The sequence below is a fragment of the Lytechinus variegatus genome, chromosome 18, assembly GCF_018143015.1.
Source record: "Lytechinus variegatus isolate NC3 chromosome 18, Lvar_3.0, whole genome shotgun sequence".
Classification (NCBI taxonomy): Eukaryota; Metazoa; Echinodermata; class Echinoidea; order Temnopleuroida; family Toxopneustidae; genus Lytechinus; species Lytechinus variegatus.
Window position 1 is genome coordinate 22791839 of NC_054757.1, and position 27315 is coordinate 22819153.

The 27315-nt window shown below is 36.5% G+C and overlaps 1 protein-coding gene across 3 annotated transcripts; it reads left to right on the plus strand.

Annotated features, from left to right (window-relative positions):
• Positions 1-1222: 1222 nt before the first annotated feature.
• On the plus strand, positions 1223-22589 carry LOC121431731 (stearoyl-CoA desaturase 5-like). 3 transcript variants are annotated; one of them, XM_041629419.1, is made up of 5 exons: positions 1223-1371; positions 14859-15105; positions 16447-16577; positions 17878-18083; positions 21380-22589. In XM_041629419.1, the coding sequence occupies exons 2-5, from the start codon at positions 14880-14882 to the stop codon at positions 21807-21809; spliced, it is 993 nt and encodes a 330-aa protein (XP_041485353.1). In that variant the 5' UTR covers positions 1223-1371; positions 14859-14879; the 3' UTR covers positions 21810-22589. The 3 variants fall into 3 exon arrangements, with proteins under 3 accessions (XP_041485353.1, XP_041485354.1, XP_041485352.1); XM_041629420.1 differs by lacking the exon at positions 1223-1371 and adding an exon at positions 9320-9520; XM_041629418.1 differs by lacking the exon at positions 1223-1371 and having other exon boundaries at positions 14664-15105.
• The last annotated feature ends 4726 nt before the right edge of the window (positions 22590-27315 follow it).

A 27315-nucleotide genomic window follows, 5' to 3' on the forward strand; every position in this document is an offset into this window, starting at 1 on the left:
TAGTAGTAGTAGTAGTAGTAGTAGTAGTAGTAGTAAAGGGTTTGCACAGCAGACTAGTCGCTATACTGCGTGGGTATTTCTCGTTTGAGAGAACTTTGATTTATTTGCCTCTGTATGTTGGGGGCGGGGGGGGGGGGTCATTTGCCTCTCTAGCCTCTAAAGACTGTTTTTATTTTTCAGAGGGCTGCAACTCTCTAAACAGCTTTACATATGACACTATATTTCAGTCCAATTTCAATTCAATTCAATCTTTATTTCGCAAAATAGGATAAAAATAAAAAGAAACATCAAATAATGTGATTAGATAATATAATACATTGCGTGGCTTTCCATGAAGGTTATCAGAAACCTGTAAGGCTGGATCGCCAAAACATAGTAAAAAGACAACAATATTAATGAAAAAGAAAAACCACAATATCATATCATTGTAGTGAATACAATGTAGGAAAAGGGACAGAGAAAACAACAAAAAATACAAAAAGACACGAATCAAAGGGGGGGGGTAGATAGGGTACAAGTAGTGCATTGCCATATCAACTGCGAAAATTAATAATCATTCACTAGAAATTTTTTGTACTGTTTTCTAAAGGAAGATATAAATTTGGTCCATTCACATGTATCTCTCTAATAGAGAATAACGAAAATTAGTATGTTATATATCTATGATCTCTTCACGTCGTTGGCATTCCATACACACACCATCGTGCGATCTTCTGCTCGTATCAGAAGTTCACCTCGCAAGGTCATGCGCTGTTTATTACCGCCACAGACACTCCATTTATCTGTATGCTCTCAGAAACAGCACGGCTAGGACCACTCAATACCTTTTTTATTATTATATTTTATTATTCCTATTCCATGGCTCGAATAAGAAAATAATAAATGTTCGCACTTAATATGTAGCCGATTATCCAGACAGCATACAAACGGATAAAAAATAGTTTCCTATCGATTATGCTGACAGAAGCGCTGATCTAAAATTTCAGAAAAAAATGTTCCAGGCGTCTGAAAATATTTCAAAAAATTGACCGTGCGATGGCAAACGCGAGATACATGTATGTGGGGGTTACCTGTAGAGATGTATATCTCTATGGGGTTACCCAGCCGTGGTGGAGTGACGAATCAGATCAGCTGTCCAATGAAAAAAAATATGCAGCTAGCTAGCACGCGTGTAGGGAGGTCAAAGGTCACGATCACCACAACAATGTGGAGCTCACACGATCGGACTAACTGTGCATATCATTATCTATAGCTATGTCTGGGTATGTTAGCTGTCTGGCTAATGTTGACGGAGAGTGATAAAAGAGGACAGCTTCCGAGATTTTCAAGTAAATCTTCAGAGGAACATTTCGCCGGCTGAAAGCAAGCTCGGTAAGTGAGGAAATATGTTTAATTCAACATAAATGTTCTCATTAGGTCTGTCTTAACCATTCATGTTACCGGTCGATCTTATGTTAAAAATAAAATATTTTCATTTTACTACGATTTCACCATGCAGTGTTATTTCAGGATCTTTATCTTTCCTTTGCTCCTGGTTGAAACACAAATATGTTATTGATATTCAATATACTAATGTAATGTTACATATGCTTGTGTTGCTTATAAAAACATTGCTTAATCGTGTTAATTTGAGGTCTATTTTCTTTGTAGATATGACTTTCGCCCGACATTAGCCTTGTCGGATATGCATTTTCCATGTCCCATCCACGAGCCTCAGTCGTGTACTGTAGTGTAGGCCTATGTAGGCCTAAATCATATTTATAACTGCAATTACTGTAAGCGCTTTATTATGTACACCAGATATAAGCCTTTGGATCCCGGCAATTACAACATGTAATTATCATAGCGTTTATAACGATACAATATTTTCATAAGGCCCTCTCAAAATGTTATTTTTATGTATTTTTGATATTATGAACAGCATGAGTAGATGAGTAAGCCTAAATTTCCTTGCTATACGTTTTAGATCACTTTCATCCAACCTTATTTTCCTTGTGTTCCTAATTATGCAACTGAATAAAACATTAATATAAATCTCTTTTTGAAGAAACTGAAAACTTAGCCAAGATATTTCACTTTTTTAAGCTTTTCATGAAATACTGAAGAGAGCAAAACACATCTTGATCTTTGGAATCCCGGTTTGGAATATTGGCCCGTTGATACCAAGACATGATTTGTTTTAAACATGCATGTTTAAAAAATTTTTATTGGTATTCCAGTCAACATGATTTTTTTTTTGGGGGGTATAATATTTCAACATGAGGCCTTTAATATATTTCATTACACATTTTTAATTTCCATAGTAAATATCTATGTCATCTTCGTCTGCATCAAGACCAAGATGATTGAACTGCATGATAGGCCTACAACTTCTATCACGCTTATTTGATTATTTTCTGTCAAATTCGTTCAAATGAAGTTATTGCTTGAGTGGGATTTTAGAATGTAATGTTTTGGATGTGTGATACTACCCCTGTTTCACCAGTTATACCCAGCAACCATGCAGCGTTCTTAATTTTTTGTTCAATCCTCCTCTCCTACTCCAACAATCCGACATAGGCACTGTAAACCAATTCGGTTGGATGCTTCTTTTGGTAATTTCTACCTGGGCACCGTCTTACAAAGAGTTACGATTGATCTGATCACCCTAAGCTATATGGAAATCCATCAGTGTCATAAATTTTTTTCCACATGTAGCAAATTTGCACAATGTCCTTTGTAAAGAAAGAGAAGTATACACTGAATTCTCGAAGAAATGATGAATGTATGAATATCATAATCCAGAAAGTATTCTGAACAAAACGTGCATAATTAGATATTGACGTTGCTGGCTTTCCATAGTTGTGTGTGATTGGATCAATCGCAACTCTTTGTAAGATGGGGCCCTAGGGGTTCAAGCATGCCTAAAAGGGATATTTATACACTGTCATGGCAACGCACCTGGCTTATTGCATTCAGTGAAATAGCTTTTGTTCTCCCAACGGGAAAAACCTCAGGCCGCCCTAAAGTTACTCCAATTCTGTACCATGTTGATCATCGTCGGATCATGACCATGCAGGTGCAATCATGTTCCTTTGACATATATACCTCAGTTACATTTCATCTACGGCGAGTCGAAAACAGCCCTTTTATTCAAGCCATGTAGCTGATGGTACGAAAAATGTTAAAATGGCTGTTTTCGACTCGCCATACATAGGGTATCACAGGCCTAATTCATTTCCCATAGACTCGTGTGTTAAAGTGGCACTTAAAAAGAATTCATAAAAAATAAGGAGGAAATTCGAGGGTTGAATGTTTACTACCAGTGGATAGGATAAATGTCTGACATTCCATATCTGACCAGAAAAGTGTACCTCCACCGGCTCATTTTAAAAATAAATCAGCATATAAGACTACACCTGACGGGACCAAATTCATCACTTGAGAGAGTAAAATTATTCTAATTCTTCCGCCAGTGAAAATATAGTTCCATAGTGGTGAAATATCTTTCCAATTTGGAAAAAGTAAGTTCAGTAGGTACCCTCCCTAGAATCAGTGTTGGATTGTCAGTCATATTCATTCATTTTTGTCAATCAGCAATATCAAATTTAAAAATTGAGCAATGTGGTTGGCTCAAATGAATATCTTTGGCCTGCCAGTTGTGATTAGGCCCGTGCAGCCATAGCCCTAGGGGAATGTGACTGAGGTATTAACCAAACTATATTCCCGACCAATAAATCTTGGGGGGGGGCAAAATAATTAGGGCTTATATAGTCTTCTAAGAGTTACGACTGATCCGATCAACCACAACTCTGGAAAGCCAGCAACTTCAAAATCTAAAATGCATGTTTGTTCAATGTAAAGCCATTCATTCATCAATTTCTTGAAAATTCAGTGTGCTTTTCATTGCTTACAAACGACATTGTGCTATTTCCTGGAGAAAAAAAATTATGACAAGGTTGATTGGATCAATCGTAACTCTTTGTAAAAAGATGGGCCCTTATGAACACAACCATCCCTATATACCCTTATTCAACTTATGCACTTCATGGACTCATGAAGAATTGCGTCGCAGTGTTTGTTCTTCTTACCCCCACGAACGAGAACATTTTTTTCTTCGTCTGCTTCTTTGAATGATCCGTTTTATTTCAATCAATTAACATAATTATGAACGTAATAATCGCCAGTTTCATTACTGCTGTATCAGACTGGATCAAAAGTTTTCAGCGACGTTCATGTATATTATAGAAAAAGAAAAAACGCACCCAGAGCAATAGTGCACTATTTTCATTTAACGACTGAGCTTGAAAAAAGTAATAATACATTTTTGACACAGGTATATTCGTCAGATTTATACACTCTTAAGGATGATTTTGTTGTTGTTGTTGTTATTTTAAAGAAAACAGATATGTTCGTTTTCCCTCTCTTCGATCCATTCTTTAAAATACCCTTGAAATTGGCGCCTGGGACACGTACACCCATGCTCCTTTGTTGATACGCCACCCTTAATATTTACTAATAGATATCGCGCAATGCACGTGCTTCTCTCTTCAAAACTAAAACGATTCATCTTGATGACATGTTGACAATAAACATCCATGCCATCCTGCCATGGAATGGATTGATGTAATCATTTATCTATTTCTCAAAATTGGTGAGACGACAAAAGCTGTCCTCACCTGCTCCCCTATTATTTTACCCACCCTTTCATATTGACGATATAACAGTCATGTCAATTCATTTCATCATGAATCTGAAATGAAATACCTTATAGAGATCTCCTTGTTTTCAATGTAGTGAAATTTGAAAGTATTTCAGGCTTCCTCCTCGCACTCACAATAAAGCGCGCTTCGCGCATTGTACCAGATCCTTCCCTTTTAATAGCCACAGGAAACGTTATGATGAACTGCTCATGTTGGGAACGATGTGGAGTTGGTCGCTTATCACGACTTTCTTAGATAGAATTATAGCGGGATTAAATAATCTTATGATTCCAATATTTACTGTATAATGGATTGAAGAAGAAAAATTTTTCCAAATCGGTCTGAACTCTGAAATACGGTATTTTTTATAATTCATAGATCTACTTAAAAGTACTATTTGAAAAAAAAGATAGCAGATCAGTTAATTGCTGTACTGTTCCCCATTTTGTCAGGCAATGTGCCAAATTGAAATCAGGGAGAAGATAAAAGCTAGCGATCTGGAAGGTATCCAGTTGATAAGAACTCTTTTTGGTAGCCTATATTCATATAGTAGAATTAATTTTTAAGAAGAAATGTCGATATAATTTGTAAATCTGATATCGACAATTGACACAATTGACATGATTAAAGTGAATGAAATGATTGATTGCGTTTTGGTACTGACTTAACCCCGTTCTTTGCAATTAAACAATTCATTATTTTATTACCATACAATAAAATAATTTAATAAATACATTCGTCTGGACTGCAAAGAAAATACTCATCAAAACACAAATGAAATACCAAACCGCATGCCATGCCTTGTGATATTGAGTGGAACGGGAGGCGAGTAGTTCAGCTGAGGATAGCTTATTGAATAACAAATATTTACCTCTTCATCATCGAGATAAATTACAATAGACTACCGTTTCTCTGTTATCACTAATTAGTTGGTTAATTGGAATGTCAACGTTAATATTTAGGTCAAGATAATATATTGAAGTGGGACTGTTATCTTACGCAACGTCTAGAGGTCATTGTATTTCGACGTTCAACCTGACCTTCCCACAACGATAATTTCAAGATACAGAGTGATGTAATAGAACAGAATCGAGATAAAATACTATCTACATAGTTAAAGACATGCAAGCTTAGTAAGAATGTGCTGGCGGTGCAATATTTCATTTTCATTTTTAGTGGCGTTATCTTTTAGATTAAAGGTGTAATGTTGTATTTGAGTTGTCTGTAAAGTAGTTACGAACCAGTATAGCACAATCTTAAGCCCTCAACTATTCACACCTTGGCGCCGTTGCAGATAGAGTTGCAATCAATCGCAACTCTAAAAATCATACGCAACTTGATTTTCAACCAATCAACAGCGCGCATTTGGGACTTTCGATTGATTTTTAGAGTTGCGATTGATTGCAACTCGTTCTGCTACGGACCCCCTGGGCCCCGTCTTACAAAGAGTTACGATTGATCCGATCAATCGTAACTCTATGGAAATCCATCAGTGTCATAACTTTTTCCTACGAAAAATTTGCACAATGTCCTTTTTATGCAAAGAGAAGCGTAGTGAATTTTCAAGAAAACAATGAATGCATGAATATACATCAAAGCTAGAAAATATTTTGAACAAACATGCATAATAGATGTTGACGTTGCTGACCGTCCATAGTTGCAATTGATCGGATCAATAGCAACTCTTTGTAAGACGGGGCCCTGCATGGCCATGTTCCTAATTAACCCATAATGCAACATTCTGGCCAGTGTAGTCTTGTGATATAGACCAACTTGAATGATGACAATCTAATTCACTACCCAACACTCTTTAAGGGCAACAAATACCCAACTTTTAACCAACCCTGGGCAACGTATACTGTCCACATAACTATTGGTTAAAAGTTGTCTAGACTGGGTATTATAAAGTAATAATTGGGTATTATTTGCACAATTGGATAATAATTGCACAGAATATATATATTTTCAACCAACATACATTACCCAACACAGTGGACAATATGTTGCACAACATTTTAATTGTGAATACATTCATATCGCAATGTATGTTACCAAGTCGCAAAATAGGTACCTTTCCAGTATAGAAACCAGTTTAGATACACATAATTGGCTGATTTATTCTCTATATTACTTTTGTAAAGGTATATTTTTAGACCAACTATTTTTTAATCTTTCAATATTCATTGAATATAAATCGACATCAACAGTTACAAAATATTACAGATACAAACCGCAGTCTTTCGTTCCGGTCATGCCCGGATACACTCTTTCCGGATTTCTTGAAACAAGACCGGTGCCGGTTATCCGCTAGGTTTTAAGATCATGGATAATTTTCAATCTAATTATTCAAAGCTGATAGGCCATGCAGATTGATTTTTTTTTAAGCTGGGTTCAACTTCAGGGATGGTGCCTTTTTCATTTTATTTTAGGGGGGGTATTCATTTTATTTATTCTTAGGCTGGGGGGGGTAAGAATACTACCTGAATGTGACGTCATATTTTGTCCTCAAATTTAAAGTTACACGAGTCGGACCTATCTCTTGTGTTCTTTTATTTCCTCCTTTCTATCACACGACCGTCGGCCTATATACCCGTCGGTTCTTTCCCCTTCTATAAATTTGCTTAAACTTTATTTCGCATTAGAAATATTCATTAAGTCTTACTCATTTGGTATACACTAGATTTACCCCTACCAGATCCTTCAATGTCAATTAATGGAGGAGAAATATATCGTTTTCCTTACAGTTATATGATCGCCATTGTCGTCCCTCCCTCGTGTATGTGTCGCACATAGCCACCAAGGAAAACAAAATCAGCCATGTTTCCAGATAATTATGTAATCATTTGGATATAGGGTGCGTTTATTCGACACTTTTTTACCCTAGAATCATGATTCAAATCACGATTCTGCAGAATCACGATTGCGTTTAAATGGATACTTCTCTTTTTAAAAAAAAATAATAAAAAAAACCGAGGGCAGTAAAAACCTGTAAAAATTACCACCTGATTGTGTGTATTTAAGTCCCCTACTCCCATGCACACTCTCAATACCGTTCCATGGGCCTACTCTGGCTTTAATTCGAGGAGTTATTCTGTTGCCAATAAGTAGAAAATGATCTTGCGAAATATTAGAAATCATCATCACATGTCTGATATGTAATCTTCACAATAATAGACCGATCGGAAGCACGACGTGTGAGCTATCTCTACGATGGAATGTCATTGACTTGATTTTGTTATTGTATCTGGAAGTCATTAAGGTCCTTCTGTATTTGCACGATCACCAATATATCCCCCTGATGTTAAGATAGTTGTAACCATTCTTAGTTAGGTCATAGGGCCCCAAATTAACACACCTAGTTACCAATAATGCATATAGCATTTCCATTTATTTGAAAGCATGATAAAAGAGTATTGTAGATTAAATGCCTTGCTCACGGGCATAGGTGCCGCGGCCGGGGATCGAACCCCGGACTTTCCATGCCTGATAGCCAGGCGCCTTAGACCACTCGGCCACGGCACCTCCCAATGTGCACACCCACACTCACCCCACACACACACTTGTAAATGTGTCACTAGTGGACTAATTCAACTTTCAATGCCAAAGTGGGGGCGTGCGTGTGCGATGTTTCTATACACTGCATAATTATTTTGAATTTAAACAACTGATCAGACTCATTTTCGGACATATACTAAACACAAAATATGAGCGTAACCCGGGAACCGAGGACGCTACCTACATCCTACAAATACAATTATATCCAAAGAGGTAGAAATTCCCCTTGATTAAATCATGCATTGACCCCTCGAAAGAAAAGCCCGCGGCTGAGAATTCCATACATCTCAGAAGTCTAAAAGAAATGAATTAATGAAACAAATGAGTAAAAGTAATTAAAAAAGATAAATTATTGATTAATTAATTAATTCATTAGAAGATAAACAAAGAAATGAATTGATGAAATAAATGAGTGAAATGAATTTTAAAAATGATTAATTTATTAATTGATAAATAATTAAAGAAATGAATTAATGAAATAAATGAGTAAAATGAATTTAAACAATGATTAATTAATTAATTAATTGATAGATAGATAACTAAATATTTGAAGAAAGATGAAAGAAAGACATAAATCAATCAATCAATCAATAAATAAAAAAATAATTAATATGAATTGCATTAAAATGTGACTAGGTAATATACAGGGAATATCCCCTTTGTATTGCGTCCACGGTTAGTAGATTAAAACACAAATTTGTCCCCATTGGTATGCCCATCACTCCCCTTCCCCCAGACACACTGCACATACATTTTACCTCTGTCACATTTGCTCTTGGACGGCCGTACGGCATGTCGAAATCAACTGTTTTATTTATTTTGTTCAAGCCACCTAATTGCACCTATGTAGCTGGTACAAAACTGTGACTGAGGTATTCCAAATAAAAATGCCTTTCTCTCTTGGCTACAATTTGCCATTGGAAGATATGTGTGTATACAGCACGAGGTACGACATACGCCTGTGTGACCTTCACTTGACTTTCAACGTTGCAAAATGAAAACAATTTTTTTTTTTCATATTTATTCCCCAGTTGGCAAATACAATTGGACTCGGGGGTTGTACTGTAACTGTCTGTTAAGCAACATCATACACAGTATGCTAAATATAACTGATGAACACTCGATATACGTCATAGCGAGATCTACCTCAATTGGGAATTGAGAGTAATTCGATTCATTGTCATGAATTTGTTTGATTCTGTGTGCATGTGATGTTTGGTTCTTCTCTGGTCCTTGTGTTGTATCCGTCTTCTTCGTAAGCTTGCTAGCTGAACTTAGTACCGGTACGTAAATCGTTATTATTTATAATGCTCGGTTTAATGTCAGGCTCAGTAACTTGTATATCAATGATGGTGCAGGCATTAATTGCATTTTAACTCATTGTTTCTTGAATATATTAAAATCTTTGCAGTTCATGTTCAAGCCAATAAGTGAGTGAGCTTCCGAGTGCATGATTCGAGCAGGCCTAGCTATTGCATGGATGTATAGTTGCGCATACATTGACATATACGGTAGAGCAAGGGGCACTCTGAAATTCCATGCTGATTAAAGAAATATAATTGATTTTTTATTGCAAAATTCCTTCATTTTTATTTTAAATGCAAAATGACACTTGATCATGACAAGCTGAGAAATGCCTGCCCCCACAATTTATTAGTGGAGGTGTCGCGGTGTGGTGGTTCAGTCACTCTTCATCCAAGGGTCAAGGGTTCGAGTCCACCCGGCGCGAATAGCGTATTTTCGCGTCCACCTCCCAGACCAGACGCTCTCTGGAACGTTGAGAATCTATTGAAAACGCCCTTCAGATCACAATGGACAGATAAGGGGTCATTGTCGAAAGTGTATCGTCACAGCACATCGTCGATTCGGACCGGACGGAAAATTGCAAATACTAGTACTAGTATGTCGTTTATCCATACAGAGTCCAGTACGACACTGCTGTTTAATTCACTGATTTTCGACAAAGACTACTTTGTTATGAAGGGCTTATACCAAAAGATAATTTGCGTTATAGAAAAAGTCTGGGAAGTGATTGTTAAATCAGGGGCTGTTTTGACACGCAAAAAAAAAGTCTTCAATTTCAAAAGAGGGGCACACCTCTGTTTTAGTGGCATTTTTATACAAATCTTTATTTTACTTCTCAGAAGCGGGCAAGTGCCCTCTGTACCCCCCCCCCCCGACCCGGATCCGCGCCTGCTAAATGCGGTGGCAAGGCAGTTATCCACGTTTGTCACTCTCCACACATGGGTAAAATGGGTATCCGGTAGGATGTGAACGTTGATTAAATTGGCATGTGTGCAACCGGTTGCCTGGCTATGATGCTCCTCGAGGAGTGGATATGGTGAAATTTATGTGTGGAACAGCCTATGACCGGAGTAATAATAATTACATGTAAAGCACTTAGTAACACAGAGTATATGAAGCGCTATATAGGCCTAAATGTAAATATCATTTATTAATATTTACCCGACCCTTGAGTATTTCTTGCTTCCTATAGTGACTCGATGTTAGTTAATGTTATGATATAGAGGCATTCAGCAGTGTTAGCAGCAAAATGAAAAAAAAAAACAGAATTAGTAGAATATATATTCATCTGAACCTGATTAAGGATTGTGTGAATTCGTTTGCACGACAAAGACTACGTTATACCTGTGCGAAATTACTATCAGACATTATTTCTCAATTGGGTGCTATCGAGGTGAATTATGTATTGTAACCAACCATCGTATATCTCCTTGCTTTGACATACTTTGTTGCGTGTTACCATGGACATAGACCTATTGTGTACATTGCATTCATTTCATATAGTCATTGTCTCCGTCAATGTAGTTTCTTTCGAGAATGAAATGGAGAATAAATGATATTCGAACTCCATATTCTTTGGTTTGAGCTCATGAGGTCTGCCAGTAAAATGGAAAAGAATAAGAACAGTGATTTTATAAATGATGATATCATGGAAAACAAATCTGCATTTGTCCGACCGTTGTGCCTGGGGCAGTTCAGGGGTGGATCCAGCCTTCGCCAATAGGGGGGGGGGGGGGGGGCGCTTGGATTTTTTTAAGCCATGCACATTTCCCCCGATCGGCCGCTCGGGGTTGATTTTTGAAGGGGTAGTCCCAATAGTCACTTCTCTATAAGCTTTATACTTATAAATGAACATAAATATATAGTAATCTCATGAGCCTTTTAAATAGTGCGAGCGCGAAGCGCGAGCTTTTTATTAATTTCTTGTGTTTTGTTCTAAATTATAAACAATCTTGGCAATGTTTTTTATCCTAAAAGAGGTGTGTATCTAACTATTACTAAGAGCGCGAAGCGTGAGCAGAAATGTTCAATGTACGTTTTTATCTGATCAAAAAAGGATCTGTTAAGGGCTGCTAGCCTTTGATCAGATAAAAACGTACATCATTTTTTTTGCTCCGCCAATAGGGGGGGGGGGGTCAGCCCCCCGGTAGATCCGCCTATGAGTTATAATTAGAAGTTGTTACATTAGTTACATCTTGAAAATATGTTTAGAATTATAAACGAGATTTGATTTGATTTTTATATTATTTTATTCATATATGTATTATATACATCATCATTGTCAACATTACAAACACATCACACACAAAGGATCATCATATTATACAATGGCTTAAAATTAATGATACAAGCATCAAATTAAAAACGGAATAAGAATTAGAGAGAAAGGGTGGGGGTGGTTAAAAACACAGAGTGGGAGGGAGAAAACTGAATAGAGAGGTAAACAGTCATGAAAAGAGGAATAACACCGCATAGAATATAGAAGACATGATATCCTGCCTGAAAACCTAAGACTCGTTGCTTTATATACATATAGGTTGTTTGTTTGCATAATAATACTCGCAAACAAAAGATACATAATTTATGGTGGCACATTATTAACCATGTATTAAAAAAAATAACATATGATATACATCAGCTTTGTAATTCATATTTGGAAAGAAGGTATTTTTTTTTACTTGCCTCAAAGGAATTTTTCGTTGGGCATGATCGAATATTAAGAGAAAGAGTTCCAATTGTCGGGGCCTGTATCATGTCTAATAGATCTTTGGGCACGAGCTTTTCTTGGATTCTCTAACATGTCTTAGTGGATATTTGAAGAGGATTGGGTTGGGTAATTATGAATAGACGTATTGAAACGGAAAATTTTAACAAGTTGTTTGGAAGTTCGCTGATTTGGAATCTATACATGAAAATAGCAATTTGAAGGTAATGAATGTCATGTATGGTAAGGGTACCCAGCTTATGGAACAATGGGTTTGAACGAGCTCGGTGGTCTGAGTTTGTACAAATATACGGACAACTTTTTTCTGACAAGCCCATACAATATTATAGTATGAAATATAAGGCAGTATGATAGAATTATGTATAGTAAACAATGTATGGCGAGGAAGATAATGATCTGACCTTATACACCGACTCCACGTGATACAGAAGTAACAACATTAGCTATATGTGATGTGCATTGCCGTTTAATCTGCAATCGATAATACCTAAAAACTTTGGTTTCTTTTTGATCGAAATTCATATTATCAATAAAAATATCGAGATAATGAATATCAATATTAGAGCGTTGACATTTAAAGTATACATGTATATAGTTAGTTTGTTTTTGTTTACATTTAATGATAACTTGTTACTGGGGCCCGTTGCAGAAAGAGTTCCAATCAGTCGCAACTCGAAATTTGGGTAATTCTTTTCAATGAGATAAACATTGGTCATGGTGAGAGATGATGGTTAGATGTCGAGAAAGTGCGATTTAAAAACACTACTTCTCCTAATTGTTCCACAAATTGGACGTGTATTTTGCTAATAATGTTCTTTGTGGTGTGTGTAAAACGTCCGAGTCAGTAACAAAACACCTTTTTCTTAAATATCACCTGCTTGTTCATTTTAATTTTGCTGGTCTCAGATAGCATCGTGAATATCTTTCCGATATACTCTCAAAGAACACCATTAAAAGTCATCCCGATGAGATCGAGGATTGTCTTCTTTGCCGTTTTTTTTTAACCAGCACAAGGGTATTTATGTGTCCAACCAATTTTTGGCAGTATTTTACCCAATGCGGGAAGCATATATCCTGATAAGGTTACAAAATAAACAGCAATTACTTTAGAATAGGCTCCATTTTCATCACACTGGATAAATAAAAATGACCAAAGAAATACCCAATGTTGGTTGGACACGTAATTACCATCATGGAGCATTTATTTTTCAGAGTGTATGTTATCATTAATTATGCACATAACTAATCAGCAGGCGACGAATTTCATGACCAATATGGAAAGAAACATTCCCATCGAATGTCCATCTATAATAGGTCAATATGGCGTTACTGTGTGGGTCCATGACATTTGCTCCGGCGACAATAATATTGGTCAGAGAGAATATCTGCATGTTAAGCCAAATATAGTATCCAACCTCCATAACTAAATAAACCCTAATGATTATCTTTACATTATTCTGAACACCAAACTCTATTTATTACAATGCTAACTCTGAGATATCAAGACCGAAAAAAATCGTAAGAGCAATTGTGTCACCACTGTTTGATCCCCTGGGGTCCGTTGCAGAAAGAGTAGCGTTTAAACGCAAGTCAAAAAATCAATCGCAAGTCCCAAATGCGCGCTGTTGATCGGCTGAAAATCAAGTTGCGTTTGATTGCAGCTCTTTCTGCAACGGGCTCCTGGAGGCCAAACCCCTTAAACCCCACAGTGCGTCGGTGTGCCGGGCGCAACACAAGCCCCCTTCCTCCCGCGCGAAGCGCAGCCATTACGACTTAAAAAAATATCACATGCATTTGAGCTTGTATTATTTCTCTTCTCTGGGAACCTAGCAGCAAGTTTTTCTTTGAACCTATAAAACTTTAAAAAAAAATCATCACTTTGAGAATAGGGTTCGCATACCTTACTTGCTGCAGGTAAGCTTTCCCGTTGTCAAGAATATCACCTTTTGTTTAAAAAGTATGCATAAAACTTGAATGTTCGTGAAAAGGTCTAAGTGTATGTTATCGGTGACGTGTCTTATCGTTTACCGGTATGTGGATGGATCATGGTTTATTCATTTCAGTTAAACATGATGCAATAAACAATTTAATGAGATTTTTAAATCAAATTGCATGTGTGTTTTTTCAAAAAGCATATCATGTACGAAAGTCTCAACAACGTGTATCTGAGACGTTATTTGAATATATTTTTATTTGCACCACCTATAAGACGGCGTATAAGGACAAGGATCTTACCATTCTTATAAACGCAGTGAACCAATAGTTGCTATGGATCTCTCTGTTCGTTGGCTATTGTTCACAATTGTGATTTAAAAAAGGACATTTTAAACCTTTAATAATCTGACCACTGGTCAGTGGTCACCAATATATGATCTGCATTGTGCAACTATCCAGTCGAGCGAACGGATGGCGTGATCGGGTTTTAACCCTTCCCTTACAGAACAGCTCCCCGTCATGCTCGATGGGTCATACTCTGAGCAGTTCTCTTCTCTGGGGTTAGTTATGCATGCACTAGCATTGCTTGCAAAAAGCATTCTGATGATATGACCGGACACACCATACCTAACAATCTAAAACAACTCCCCCAACAGGTTATCGAGTATTCCACCACCATGGCACCCAAGAACCCGGTGATGAACGTGGCCGTGTCTCCGGAAGACACCCCCCTGGATGACCTGGAGCACACACCCTACCCATCCGGGTACCAACAGGAGCAGAAGCGGCCACCTTCAAAGATCGTCTGGAGGAATGTCGTTCTCATGTGTCTCCTGCATCTGGTATCGGTCTACGCTCTCCTCTTCACCATCTGGAAGTGCAAGATGTACACCATTGCCTGGAGTAAGTTACATAATCATGTTCATATTATAGTTTTAATCTGACCTGAACCAGTGGGTGACCAAAATTTCCCTACTTAAATCCATTTGAGAAAGTACGAATGTTAACATAGGCCTAGCGAGGCAAGAAATGACTGAGCGTACGTCAATAACTACACATAAATTATTTATACCTTTATTTATCGTCATCATCATCATCACCATATCATCACCCAAACCACCAACAGTCCAGCACCATTATCATCACCACAACAACCAGCACCACCATCACCACCACCACATTACCATCACAAACATCACACCACCATTATCATCGCCACCACCACCATCTTCATCGCCACCACCACCATCTTCATCGCAACCATCATTATCATCATCATCGCCGCTGCCATTATCACAACCACCAACAATAAAATTGTCAATATCGTCATCTACCGCACCATAACCATTATCATATTCGTCACAAATCTTATCACAATCACAAACATTATCAACTTGTCAACCCCACCACCACATATAATTGTAGCTCCCTTAATTTTTTTTTCAAAACTCTGTCTACTTTTTGTCAAATGATTGCATGGAGAGTAAGGGGATTTCGGTTTCCTGAGGGAAGTTCTATATGAATTAACAGACAACAACAACGGTGACGTTCGCGAATCACTATAAGGAGGGGGGGGATAAAGAACTTCGAAGAACTTTATAAGATGTTCAGATGTTTAAAAACCATAAGAATAGAAAAGTAGTTAATCTAAAAACGATCAGTGTTTTTTCTTTCTGATATTGTGTTGCTTCTCCGTGCGTCATATAAGACTTCTATAAATTTGTTAAGATTCTGAGTATTATCAGCTCGTAATGCTAAGGTGATTGTCTGTCTCCTCGGGATTATTCTATACTTAAGAAGAAAAGACAGAATCAAGTCTAAATAAAACGAGGTCGATTATACAACACGCGTTTTTCCTTCTTGGTTTACCCACATCAAATTAAATGGTAGATGTTTTTATAACTCTTACACATTTATGAATACATATATAATTTGTCAATTTGTACCAAACCCGTCAGTGAGCACATTTTCACCACCCCAAGTTTAATTAAACGTTATGCCATATAGAAATAACAGTATTTTGTAAAAATTGAATGTGAAATTGATTGATTGATTGACTGACTGACTGACTGATTGATTGATTGATCAACTGATTGATTGATCGATTTATTGATTGATTGATTAATTGATTGATTGAATTTTTGATTGAGTGATGATTGAATGATAGATTGATTGACTGATTGATTGCTCGATTGGTGACTGATTATTTGATTAATATGCTTTTTTTCTCTCATATCCATCCAGCTGTTTTCCTTTACTTCTTAACTGGTCTCGGAATAACCGCTGGAGCACACAGACTTTGGGCTCATCGTTCTTACAAGGCAAAGCTCCCTCTACGAACATTCTTAGGCATGTGCCAAACAATGGCCTTCCAGGTATATAATCCCAGATTTGATGACCATACATCTTTCTTCTTTGTGCCTTACAGTGACAAATCCAGGATTTCATTGTTAGGGGAGGATTTTTTTTTCCCTTGCTGGTTGAAATTATCATTTAAAGTAAAGATTTGTTGTAGAATCTTTTTAAAGGCAAGGAAACACGAAAAGGTCATATTTTATTCTCACTGCCAGAAAAAGATTAGCGTACTGTTTTTCGACAAAAGATCATCTTGACCAAAGGGGGAGGGGCTTGTCTTCCATCCATAGTTTTAATTCACCCTGTCAGTAATTCAAGTGATTCGTCTGGTTTCAAATATAGCACGTACTGATTCAAGAGGGGTTTTATACAAAAGGGACATGATTGGATTATCAATATTATCAATTTATTTTTGAAATGATTGATACGAGTCATTAAAGGAGAATGAAACCTTTGGAACAAGATAGCTTGTGTGAACACCGAAAAATCAAAGAAACAATTCAACGGAAGTTTGAGAACAATAGGACAAATAATGAGAAAGTTATGAGCGTATGAATATTTTGATCACTAATGCCATGGAGAACCTCAAATTGGCAATGTGACAAAGATGTGTGATGTCACTTGTGAACAACTCTCCCATTACTTTAGTATATATTTCACTTAAATTGCCTCTTTTATCACATATATCAGTAGACCATGTGTTCTTTCTATAGGAGGGCATGTAATACAGTTTTTTAAAGAATACACCGTGGATAAAGAGTTTGTATCACCATAAGAATGAGCAAAAAGATACATTTTTAGGGTATTTTATAGTCAGTCAAGGGGAAAGTTGTTCAAACGTGACATCACACATCCTTTCGCATTGCCAGTAGGAGGATCTCCCCAGCATGACAGATTGCAATATTCAAATGCTTATAACTTTCTCATTATTTTTCTGATTTTGCTCAAATTTTCTTTGTTCTTATTCTTTGATTTTTCTGTTTCGACACAAGCCTACTTGTCCTAAAGGTTTCATTCCCCTTTAATGGCTTGATTACAATATGCTTAATTAGGAAAGAAAGATATCATATGTCCTCAAATATTGTACTGTTATCTGTTATTCATTTCTCATTGGTAATTACCAATGTGGCCAAAACACATTGGTAACCAAAGAAGTGAACAATAACACCCAATTAAATGCATGAATCAAATCAATTCGTATTTATTTTCACTCATAAAAAGTACAAACATATAAATCGAAATAGAGATTTGCAAAACTAGAATTATTTTTTTTCCTCAATGATTTATGATAATAAATTTGTCATCCGAATTGTTTTTCAGAATGATATATTCGACTGGGCACGAGATCATCGCGTCCATCACAAGTTTTCCGAGACGGATGCCGATCCCCATAATGCATTGCGTGGTTTCTTCTTTGCCCACGTTGGCTGGTTGCTAGTCAAGAAACACCCGGATGTCTTCGAGTACGGAAAGAAAATCGATTTCTCTGATCTCCTGGCAGATCCAGTAGTCAAATTTCAGAGAAGGTAAATTTGATTCAATAAAATTTCATCTGATACAAGGTTAATTCATTGACCTCCTCGCTCTATTTATTAATTATTTTAAGTCATTCCAACGTGTTTTAGAGATTACTGCATAATGTTTTTCAGGTTTCTTTGAAATCCAGTGGTATTTTCTTTTCCAGTCAACACATCCTCCACACCTGTGTCACCGCCCTTGAGTCGTAGAAGTATAGTAGTGGTGGTAGTCATAGTGTCAGGAGCCGTTACTCGACTGCAGATGGCAGGTTTGAGGTGACTTGTCCACCCCCCCCCCACACACGCATAGAATGACCAAAGATGGAAAATGAAATGGACAAGGATAGTAGTAGTAGTAGTAGTAGTAGTTGTTGTTTTTGTTGTAGAATAGTCGTAGAAGTAGACAGGTAGTAGTAGTACTAGTAGTACTAATAGCACTAGTAGTAGTAGTAGTTGTTTTTATTGTAGTAGAATAGTCGTAAAAGTAGTCAGGTAGTAGTAGTTAGTAGTAGTAGTAGTAGAAGCAGTAGTAGTAGTAGTAGTAAATGTAGTTGTAGTAGTAGTAATGTAGTTGTAGTAGTAGTAGTAGTAGTAGTAGTGGTAGTAGCTTACAAGACATGCATGTCATTAATCATTTATGTATTTATTTGTTTATTTATCTAAATGGGGGACCGGGAACTAATTGATAACAAACTGGCCTTTGTCAGGGCCCAAGTGCTGAAATTGTACTTAAATGGAATTTCAGTGTTTTCATTTCAAAATAGGTTTGCCATGAAAGGAAAACTGTGGCTCATTTTTTAGTAACTTGAGACCTTTTTTCATTAAGTTCCATGGCATAGATAATTTCAAAATATGTATATTTGTATTGTGTTGCGTGATAAGCACGTACGAGAACACGCAGATATGAAGCCATTTTTTATTGTCTCACCTGCGAAGCAAGTGAGACTATAGGCGCCGCTTTTCCGACGGCGACGGCGGCGGCGGCGGCGGCGGCGGCGGTGGCGGCGGCGGCGGCGGCGTCAACATCAAATCTTAACCTGAGGTTAAGTTTTTGAAATGACATCATAACTTAGAAAGTATATGGACCTAGTTAATAAAACTTGGCCATAAGGTTAATCAAGTATTACTGAACATCCTATTAGAGTTTCATGTCACATGACCAAGGTCAAAGGTCATTTAGGGTCAATGAACTTAGACCATGTTGGAGGAATCAACATCGCAATCTTAACCTGAGGTTAAGTTTTTGAAATGTCATCATAACTTAGAAAATATATGGACCTAGTTCATGAAACTTGGACATAAGGTTAATCAAGTATCACTGAACATCCTGCATGAGTTTCACGTCACATGACCAAGGTCAAAGGTCATTTAGGGTCAATGAACTTTGGACGAATTGGGGATATCTGTTGAATTCCCATCATAACTTTGAAAGTTTATGGATCTGATTCATGAAACTTGGACATAATAGTAATCAAGCATCACTGAACATTTTGTGCAAGTTTCAGGTCACATGATCAAGGTCATAGGTCATTTAGGGTCAATGAACTTTGGCCGAATTGGGGATATCTGTTGAATTCCCATCATAACTTTGAAAGTTTATGGATCTGATTCATGAAACTTGGACATAATAGTAATCAAGCATCACTGAACATTTTGTGCAAGTTTCAGGTCTCATGATTAAGGTCAAAGGTCATTTAGGGTCAATGAACTTTGGCCGAATCGGGGATATCTGTTGAATTACCATCATAACTTTGAAAGTTTATTGGTCTAGTTCGTTAAACTTGGACATTAGAGTAATCAAGTATCACTGAACATCCTGTGCGTGTTTCAGGTCACATGTCCAAGGTCAAAGGTCAATGAACTTTAGCCGAATTGGGTGTATCTGTTGAATTACCATCATAACTTTGAAAGTTTATGGATCTGATTCATGAAACTTGTACATAAGAGTAATCAAGTATCACTGAACATCCTGTTCCAGTTTCAGGTCACATGATCAAGGTCAAAGGTCATGTAAGGTCAATGAACTTTGGCCATGTTGGGGTTTTTTGTTGAATAACCATCATATCTCTGTAAGTTTATTGGTCTAGTTCATAAAAAGAGGACATAAGAGTAACCATGTATCACTGAACATCTTGTGCGAGTCAGAGTAGTATGCAAAGTCAGCACTGCTGCTATATTGAACCGCGTGATGCAGGTGAGACGGCCAGAGGCATTCCACTTGTTATGTTTTATATGTCTCTCTTTTTCACCGCATATGGGTAGGTTTATCACGCGGTAGATCCGTGCAATACCTCTCACAGCGAACCCCTAATTCACCATGACTTGTCAATAAAACAAACAAAATTACCTTTGAAAATCTGATCAAACTATTAAAGAACCATAAACCGCCCCTCGAAAGAAAAAATGAGACTTTGATACAGTCACAGTCGTAAAACATGTGTTTCGTTTTTTATTTGCTCTTGTATTATGTTTCTGTGACATAATGTGAAGCGAATGTTTCTCAAAAACGGGACCGCCTGTATCCATTGACGTTAAACAAATTGCATATATATCGGTAAAACTTTAACATATTTGGATATGAAAGTCATTTTCATAGTCAATTGGAAAACGCTGATATGTTTATCATGCTTACTTTTCATGTACACTGTACAAACGCTGTTAAGCAACGCTGTTTAAGCCCGCCACTCTAACATATTGCTTAAACTTTTAAACAATTAAACTTTTTCAAACTCAGCTCGCCTGGCATACCGTGTAACATATTCACATACTTTTAGAGCTTTTTCACGTTTAAAGTAAGACATGATAGGTGAGCTTGATCCGATTAGGTTCAACTATGGAAAGCCAACAGCGCCATATTTTCTTTGAGAAGTGAATGTACAATATTCGTTTGCAAACAAGATCACATTGATCAAGAACCAAAACAATATTTGATTTCTTCATCTGTTTTTATATTTTCTTATTGTTGTTGTTCTTGTTCTATATTTCTCCTTTTCCTAGCTCCTCCTCTCCTCAATATTCTTCTCTTACTTCTTCATTTTCTAAATCTTTCCCTTTTCTCCTTTCTTTTCTTTCCTCCTCTTCCTCTTTTCCTCTTCCTCTTTTCCTCTTCTCCTTCCTCTTCTTCTTCTCCTCTTCTTCCTCCCGAGTCTATCCTCCTCTACTTCTTGGCTCATCTTCTTTTCCTCTTCTTCCTCCTCGATCCTCTATGTCATCCTATATATTCTTCTTGTATTACCACTTCGTTTACTTCTTTCTTTCTTGTTATTATACTTAATTCTCCTTTTTTTTTTTTACTCTTGTCCCAGGTTTTATCTACCACTCGTTATATTATTCTGCTTCATCATCCCTACGTACGTACCTACCTACTGGGGTGAGTCTGCGTTGAATGCTTATTTGGTGTGCGGTTTACTCCGGTACTGCCTCAACCTGAACGCCACGTGGCTGGTGAACAGCGCCGCCCACATGTGGGGCCAGCACCCCTACGACTACACCATCCACCCAGCTGAAAACCCCCTCGTCACCACTCTAGCCCTGGGCGAGGGCTGGCACAACTACCATCACGTATTCCCGAACGACTACCGTACCGGCGAGTTCGGTTGGCGGATCAATCCGACTTCGATATTTATCGACGTCATGGCGTGGTGCGGTCAGGTTACGGATCGTAAGTTGATCGCTCCTAATATCATCGAGGCCCGTAAGCAACGCACTGGGGAGAAGGTTCAACATAGTGATTAGATCTCGTTTACGACACTTTTTTCAGCGTGTACAGAGTAAAGACTGAATGATGTATTATGGGAGAGGGATGTAGTAAATGCGTTCTCTTTAATTCCCGCAGCAGTATTCGAATTATATTTTAAACGAGAATCTAGTTTTCTTTATATATTAAGGCGCATGCACACCGAATACGATCCGGCAAACCGTTCCCATAACCGTATAATAATTGCGAAATAACAGTTCAGGCAATATCTTTTTGCCTTATAGTAACGAAAATCATCTTCACTTTTCTGTGAACTGTAGTGCCGCTGAACCGGATTTGATCTATTACAACAAGTTTATTTTCTTTAGGTGAATATCTTTTTCTTGTTATGAATTCGTTAGTCTTCAACTTTTTTCAGTAAACAAGTACAAAAACTCTGTTTTGATAAATATTACTGATTTTTAGCATGGTCAGCCGCCCCGCCCCACTTATAAAACCTTTAGGGCGATTCGAACTCAAACTTAGCATTTGAAAGTTGATAGATGTGTTTGATTTCAAACAAATAAAAAAGGGGTCATTTATTGTATGGCCCATTCATTCGGAACATGAGCGTGATGAGAAGAAATAGAAGTCTTATTATTCAGACAATATGTTCACATATATTATGGAGCTGTGTAGAAGAATTAAAACGAACGATGACTATTTTTATGCGTAAGTATTGAATATATATTTTTTAGTCACGTGATGCATTTCGCAGAAAGGAAACAGCCGAAAATCTTTTCAAAAATGGGAAGCAATCGCGCGCGCTGCTTCAATGTAAGTTATCTGGGGTAAAAAAAAAGTATTTACAGAGTTATTCAAATGAGAAGACTTCAGAATACTGTTCTTCCCAGTGTAAATATTCATTGATTTAGAATTCAAGAATCTATTTGAGAATGCATTTGTGCGCTTTGTGCTTATAGTTTCAATTTTGAAGAGGATAACTTGATGTATAAGTGTTTCGTAATGAGTATAGTCTTAGAAGTCGATATTTGAAATTGATTTTGACGACGAAATGTAAGAATCATTGTATATATTTTGTATACAATTATATATAATTCATCTTGGTTGAATTTTTTTTTAACAACTGCCCTAAACACTTGGGGCCTAGAGTATGTATTATCATCTCTGGAGATTATTATAATATTTTTTTGCAAGGTCGATGAAAGCTGATATTTTGTCTTTCGGTAGTATTTGTTTTTAGAACACCGACGTCTGAAGAACATTTTAAAGTGAATGTTATTCTTGTAGATCATGAATGTAATTTTGCTTGATGGTTTTTGCGATAGATTTCATTATGGAGAGGCATTTTATGTTGTTTAGGGATTGGTGATGGTTAACCAGTTTGATGTAACGTACATGCAATGAGATTGTAATGGTTGATTGGAAATTGGAGATATAACAAGTGATCAAAATCACTATCAGAATAAAATAAGTTTTGATCGGTGGATTTTGTGATAGATTTCTTTATGGAGAGGCATTTTGTATATTGTTTAGGAATTGGTGATGGTTTACCAGTTTGATATAACTTGCATGCAGTCAGATTATAATTGGTATTGTAAATTGCAAATAGGAGATATAACAACTGATCAAAATCACTATAAGAATGAAAATATTTATATTGTGATCGTAACAAATATGTCTACGCATTGATTGAAATAGAAATGTTTAGGTATGGTGCTCGTGTGGTTCTTAAGATATCGAATATCTCCTTTGTACCAAGGATTTATTCTTCTTCTTCTTCTTCTTATTCTTATAATAATTATTATTGTCATCATTATGTTCTTCGATTCTTCTACTACTTCTTCGTCTTCGATTCTTCTTATTATTCTACTTCTTCTTCTACTACTACTTCTTCTTCTTCTTTTTTTTCTTCTTTTTTCTTCTTTTTCCCCCTACTTCTTTCCCTTTTATCTATTTTCCCGTTTGTTCTGTTATTCTTTTAATAACTTTTTTTGGCCTTTGTTTAATTGAGAATACTTTCCTGCGGTCAAATCGCTGACTTTTATGTGTTTTAATTCGCCCCCCCCCCCTGTGCCATGTGACATAAAGCTTGGTGCTTAATCTTTGGACAAATTTCTGCGATTGACTGCATTTATTAAAAGTGTATCGTGCAACGCACAGGTGTATCATTGGACAGTACACTTAAGTGAAACCTGTATGCAACACACAGGTTTGTAATAAGCCAGTTGGGAGTTACGTTCTGCGCATGATCAGAAGGTCATTTGAACTCTTAATTGCATGGTGGTTTTATATTTAATGAGATAAGCACCAACTCTGATATCTGTATTATTCATATATTCCTTTTAAATGTGTTTCCACCATGTTTCCACTGGAAAGCAACAATGCGTTCAGAAACAACTGGTATTTAACAGTTGGCCAAGTACAATGTAATATAGCAACACGCGAATGCATTCAAAGTAGAAATGCATCAAATACCTTTATAAAGTGTTCATTGATGTGCTATTCTAGTCACATGGTCTATGCAATTTGTGCATCCTGCTTTGTCAGACCAGCTTACGCAATATCTTCCTTTGAAATTAGCCTATCCAAATGGAAGAAATGAGAGGTCCATGAAGTAACTCCGAACTGGTCTATTGACACACCGATTTGAGCTGTTAATATTCCTCGTCCTTCAAGTTCTCTGCTGTATGCCATTTGAATCTAGAATCTTGATTACAAAGGATGTCACCTATACAGATAAATGTTGAATGTATTGTTTGTTTTATTACAAATATTTGGTTGCCTTGGTCATGTTCGCTTAACATGTTCAATGTGTGTGATCCTTAGCAGTATACCCTAGGAAATTCTTCATGTTTTTTGTCACGTTTAAAACAATGACTTTGTAAGTAAAATTTTGTTTACTTTTGTTTTGCGTTCGATGATGTGTTGCATGTAAATATGTTAATTTGAACATATAAATACAACAGGAACGTATGTCATGGCACCAAGAATTCTTTTTTAAGAATGTGTCTCGTCATAACTGCAAAATAAGATAAGGATTTCTTATATATTTGTCTTCGTTTTTATTAGCTACAGAGAGTACCGAAGCGATGACGTCAGTTGTCATCAAATGAACCCGACGAATGAAAGCGTGTGTTTCTCATATATAGGAGAAAATTGCTGCTATCTCAATTTTATCGCTTGCAACCCTTTTTTCAGACGAGCCAGTCATTTGCAAAGTGTACAGACGACCGTCAGCTGCGACTTTGTTTAGAACCAGCCCGCCATGACACCATGGCAACTAACGTCACATTTCGGTACTCTGTAACGACCTTTTAATTTGACTGACGCAAGCATTACTCGTAGGAGTCTGATGTCCCTTCAAACAAATATTTTTAAAATTCTGATTTATTTCTTCTGTAATCAAGTGCCAGTCAACTTTTTGTTTGCGTTTGTTGAAAGAATGAAAATTTATAAACGACTAAATAAATGCACGCAATTTATCAGTGTAACGTGATAAATTATATTTGACTGTGTTGCATTTTATTAATTGAGGTTTTTTTTCTTCTCTTTCTCATAAATTTAGACCTATTAGTGTGTTGAAAATGAGTGATTAAGATTAAAATGCAGAAGATGGCAGTTAATGGAGATGGGGAAAGAGTGATTGATAGAAAAAAAAACAGAGTGAATGAAAGTGAAAAGTAAAAAGGATTAAAATCAAACCCTAATCACGCTTACGTAGGAAGAACAAAAATACATATGATCATGTGGAAAAGGGATAGCATATACCAAAGATAACATGAAAAATAAAAATGATTAATAGTTAAAAGATGCGATAAAATTAGCGATTTGTTTAAAAAAAAAGATTGAGAGAGAGACAGTGGTCGGGAGGGGGGGCAAGCTCCCAAAATTCCCCGGTCATATTCTGATGTGAACAGGATTTTCCATGATGCTCTATATGCGCAGGGGTCAGGCAGGGGTAGCGTGATGACCCCCCCCCAAAAAAAAAAAAAAAATCAGGGGGGCACAGTATGGTATGTGTGGCAAATATTTGACATAAAGCGAGCGAAGCAAGCTAGAATTGTTTGGCTTCATGAAAATGACGCTCTAATTATTTCATCAAAGGGGCGTGTTTAGCCCTCGGATAGTCACGTAGGTAATGCTTGGGCCCTGATTGCGGACCGTTATTGCATGACGTTAAACAAGCTATTCTTTTTACCTCCTCTTGACCTCATGCACATATGCCATTCAATTCTTTTTTCTTTAATTCTCAGCAGCCCGGTCGTATTCTTAAATTCTCTATTGTTTCCTTTTTTATTTTTTCTTCACTTTTCAATGCAGCTTTCCATAGCATTTTAGCGCCGTCCTTTATTCTACCATTTCCCGCTTTTTTATTCTCTCTTCTTTCCCTTTCCCACCATGATCAGATGGTTTCACGTTCCAGTTTTGCTATCTCATAATTAATTTTCTCTCTTTTAAAGGGATGGTCAATGCTAAAAATATTTATATCTTAATATATAGAGTAGAATTCACTGAGCAAAATGCCGAAAATTTCATCCAAATCGGATAACAAATTAATAATAAAGTTATTGAAGTTTCAAGGTAAGTAATATTTTGTGAAAACGGTCATCATGAATATTCATTAGGTGGGCTAATGATGTCACATCTCCACTTGTATTTTATTACATGAAATTAGGTTTATTCATTTTTTTTCCTGCAAGAATTAGAAAAATTGGTTTGACAACTGATTTAGTGCATTAGATATTTATTGCTGCAACTTATTTCATTATAAGGGAGACATTTATTCACACAAGTATGAAGTAATGAAAAAATATGATTTTATGTAATAACATAAGAAAACGGAAAGTGAAGATGTGACATCATCAGCCCACCTAATGAATATTCATGACGACTGTTTTCACAAAATATTGCTAAGATTTAAACTTCAATATCTTTATTATTTGTTATCCGATTTGGATGAAATTTTCGGCATTTTGCTCAGTGAATTTTACTCTATGTATATATTTTCAGCCCGGATCATCCCTTTAATAATTTTTTAGTATTTCGGGATGAAATTTGTTCCTTCTATGGCATGCTCTCCGTTGTTCCTCTTTCTTTCCATTTTACCTTTCTTCTATTCTTGTTCTTTTCCCTTTTCCTTATTAGTTTTGCGTCTCTTGCGTTATACTAGAGGGCGACAAACAATATTCACAGGTGGTCCAATAAATTATCTTCATGCAAAGCTCATTTTATAATACAGTATTGGAATGATATATAGCGATAAATTCAATATTATAAAATGTATCATAATACCATTTTGCATGGCTAAAAGGTGAAAGAGATGGCTTTCAGTTTGGCTGCTCTCTCTTCAATTTTGTTGTTGTTTTGTCTTTGTGTGTTTTATATATAAATCTTTAGTCAAATTGTTGTACACTTTCTATAAGCATAAACGTAGAGACTTGTTTTTTGTGTGTATTGTCTACAGAATATGGATATATATATATATATATATATATATATATATATATATATATATATATATATATATATATATATATATCA

Excerpts from the sequence above, each read along its gene's own strand:
- LOC121431731 (XM_041629418.1), top strand. The coding sequence starts at position 14,811 with ATGACCGGACACACCATACCTAACAATCTAAAACAACTCCCCCAACAG. Across the intron at positions 16,578-17,877 it reads GCCAAACAATGGCCTTCCAG|AATGATATATTCGACTGGGC; the intron begins GTATATAATCCC and ends ATTGTTTTTCAG. Across the intron at positions 18,084-21,379 it reads GTAGTCAAATTTCAGAGAAG|GTTTTATCTACCACTCGTTA; the intron begins GTAAATTTGATT and ends CTCTTGTCCCAG.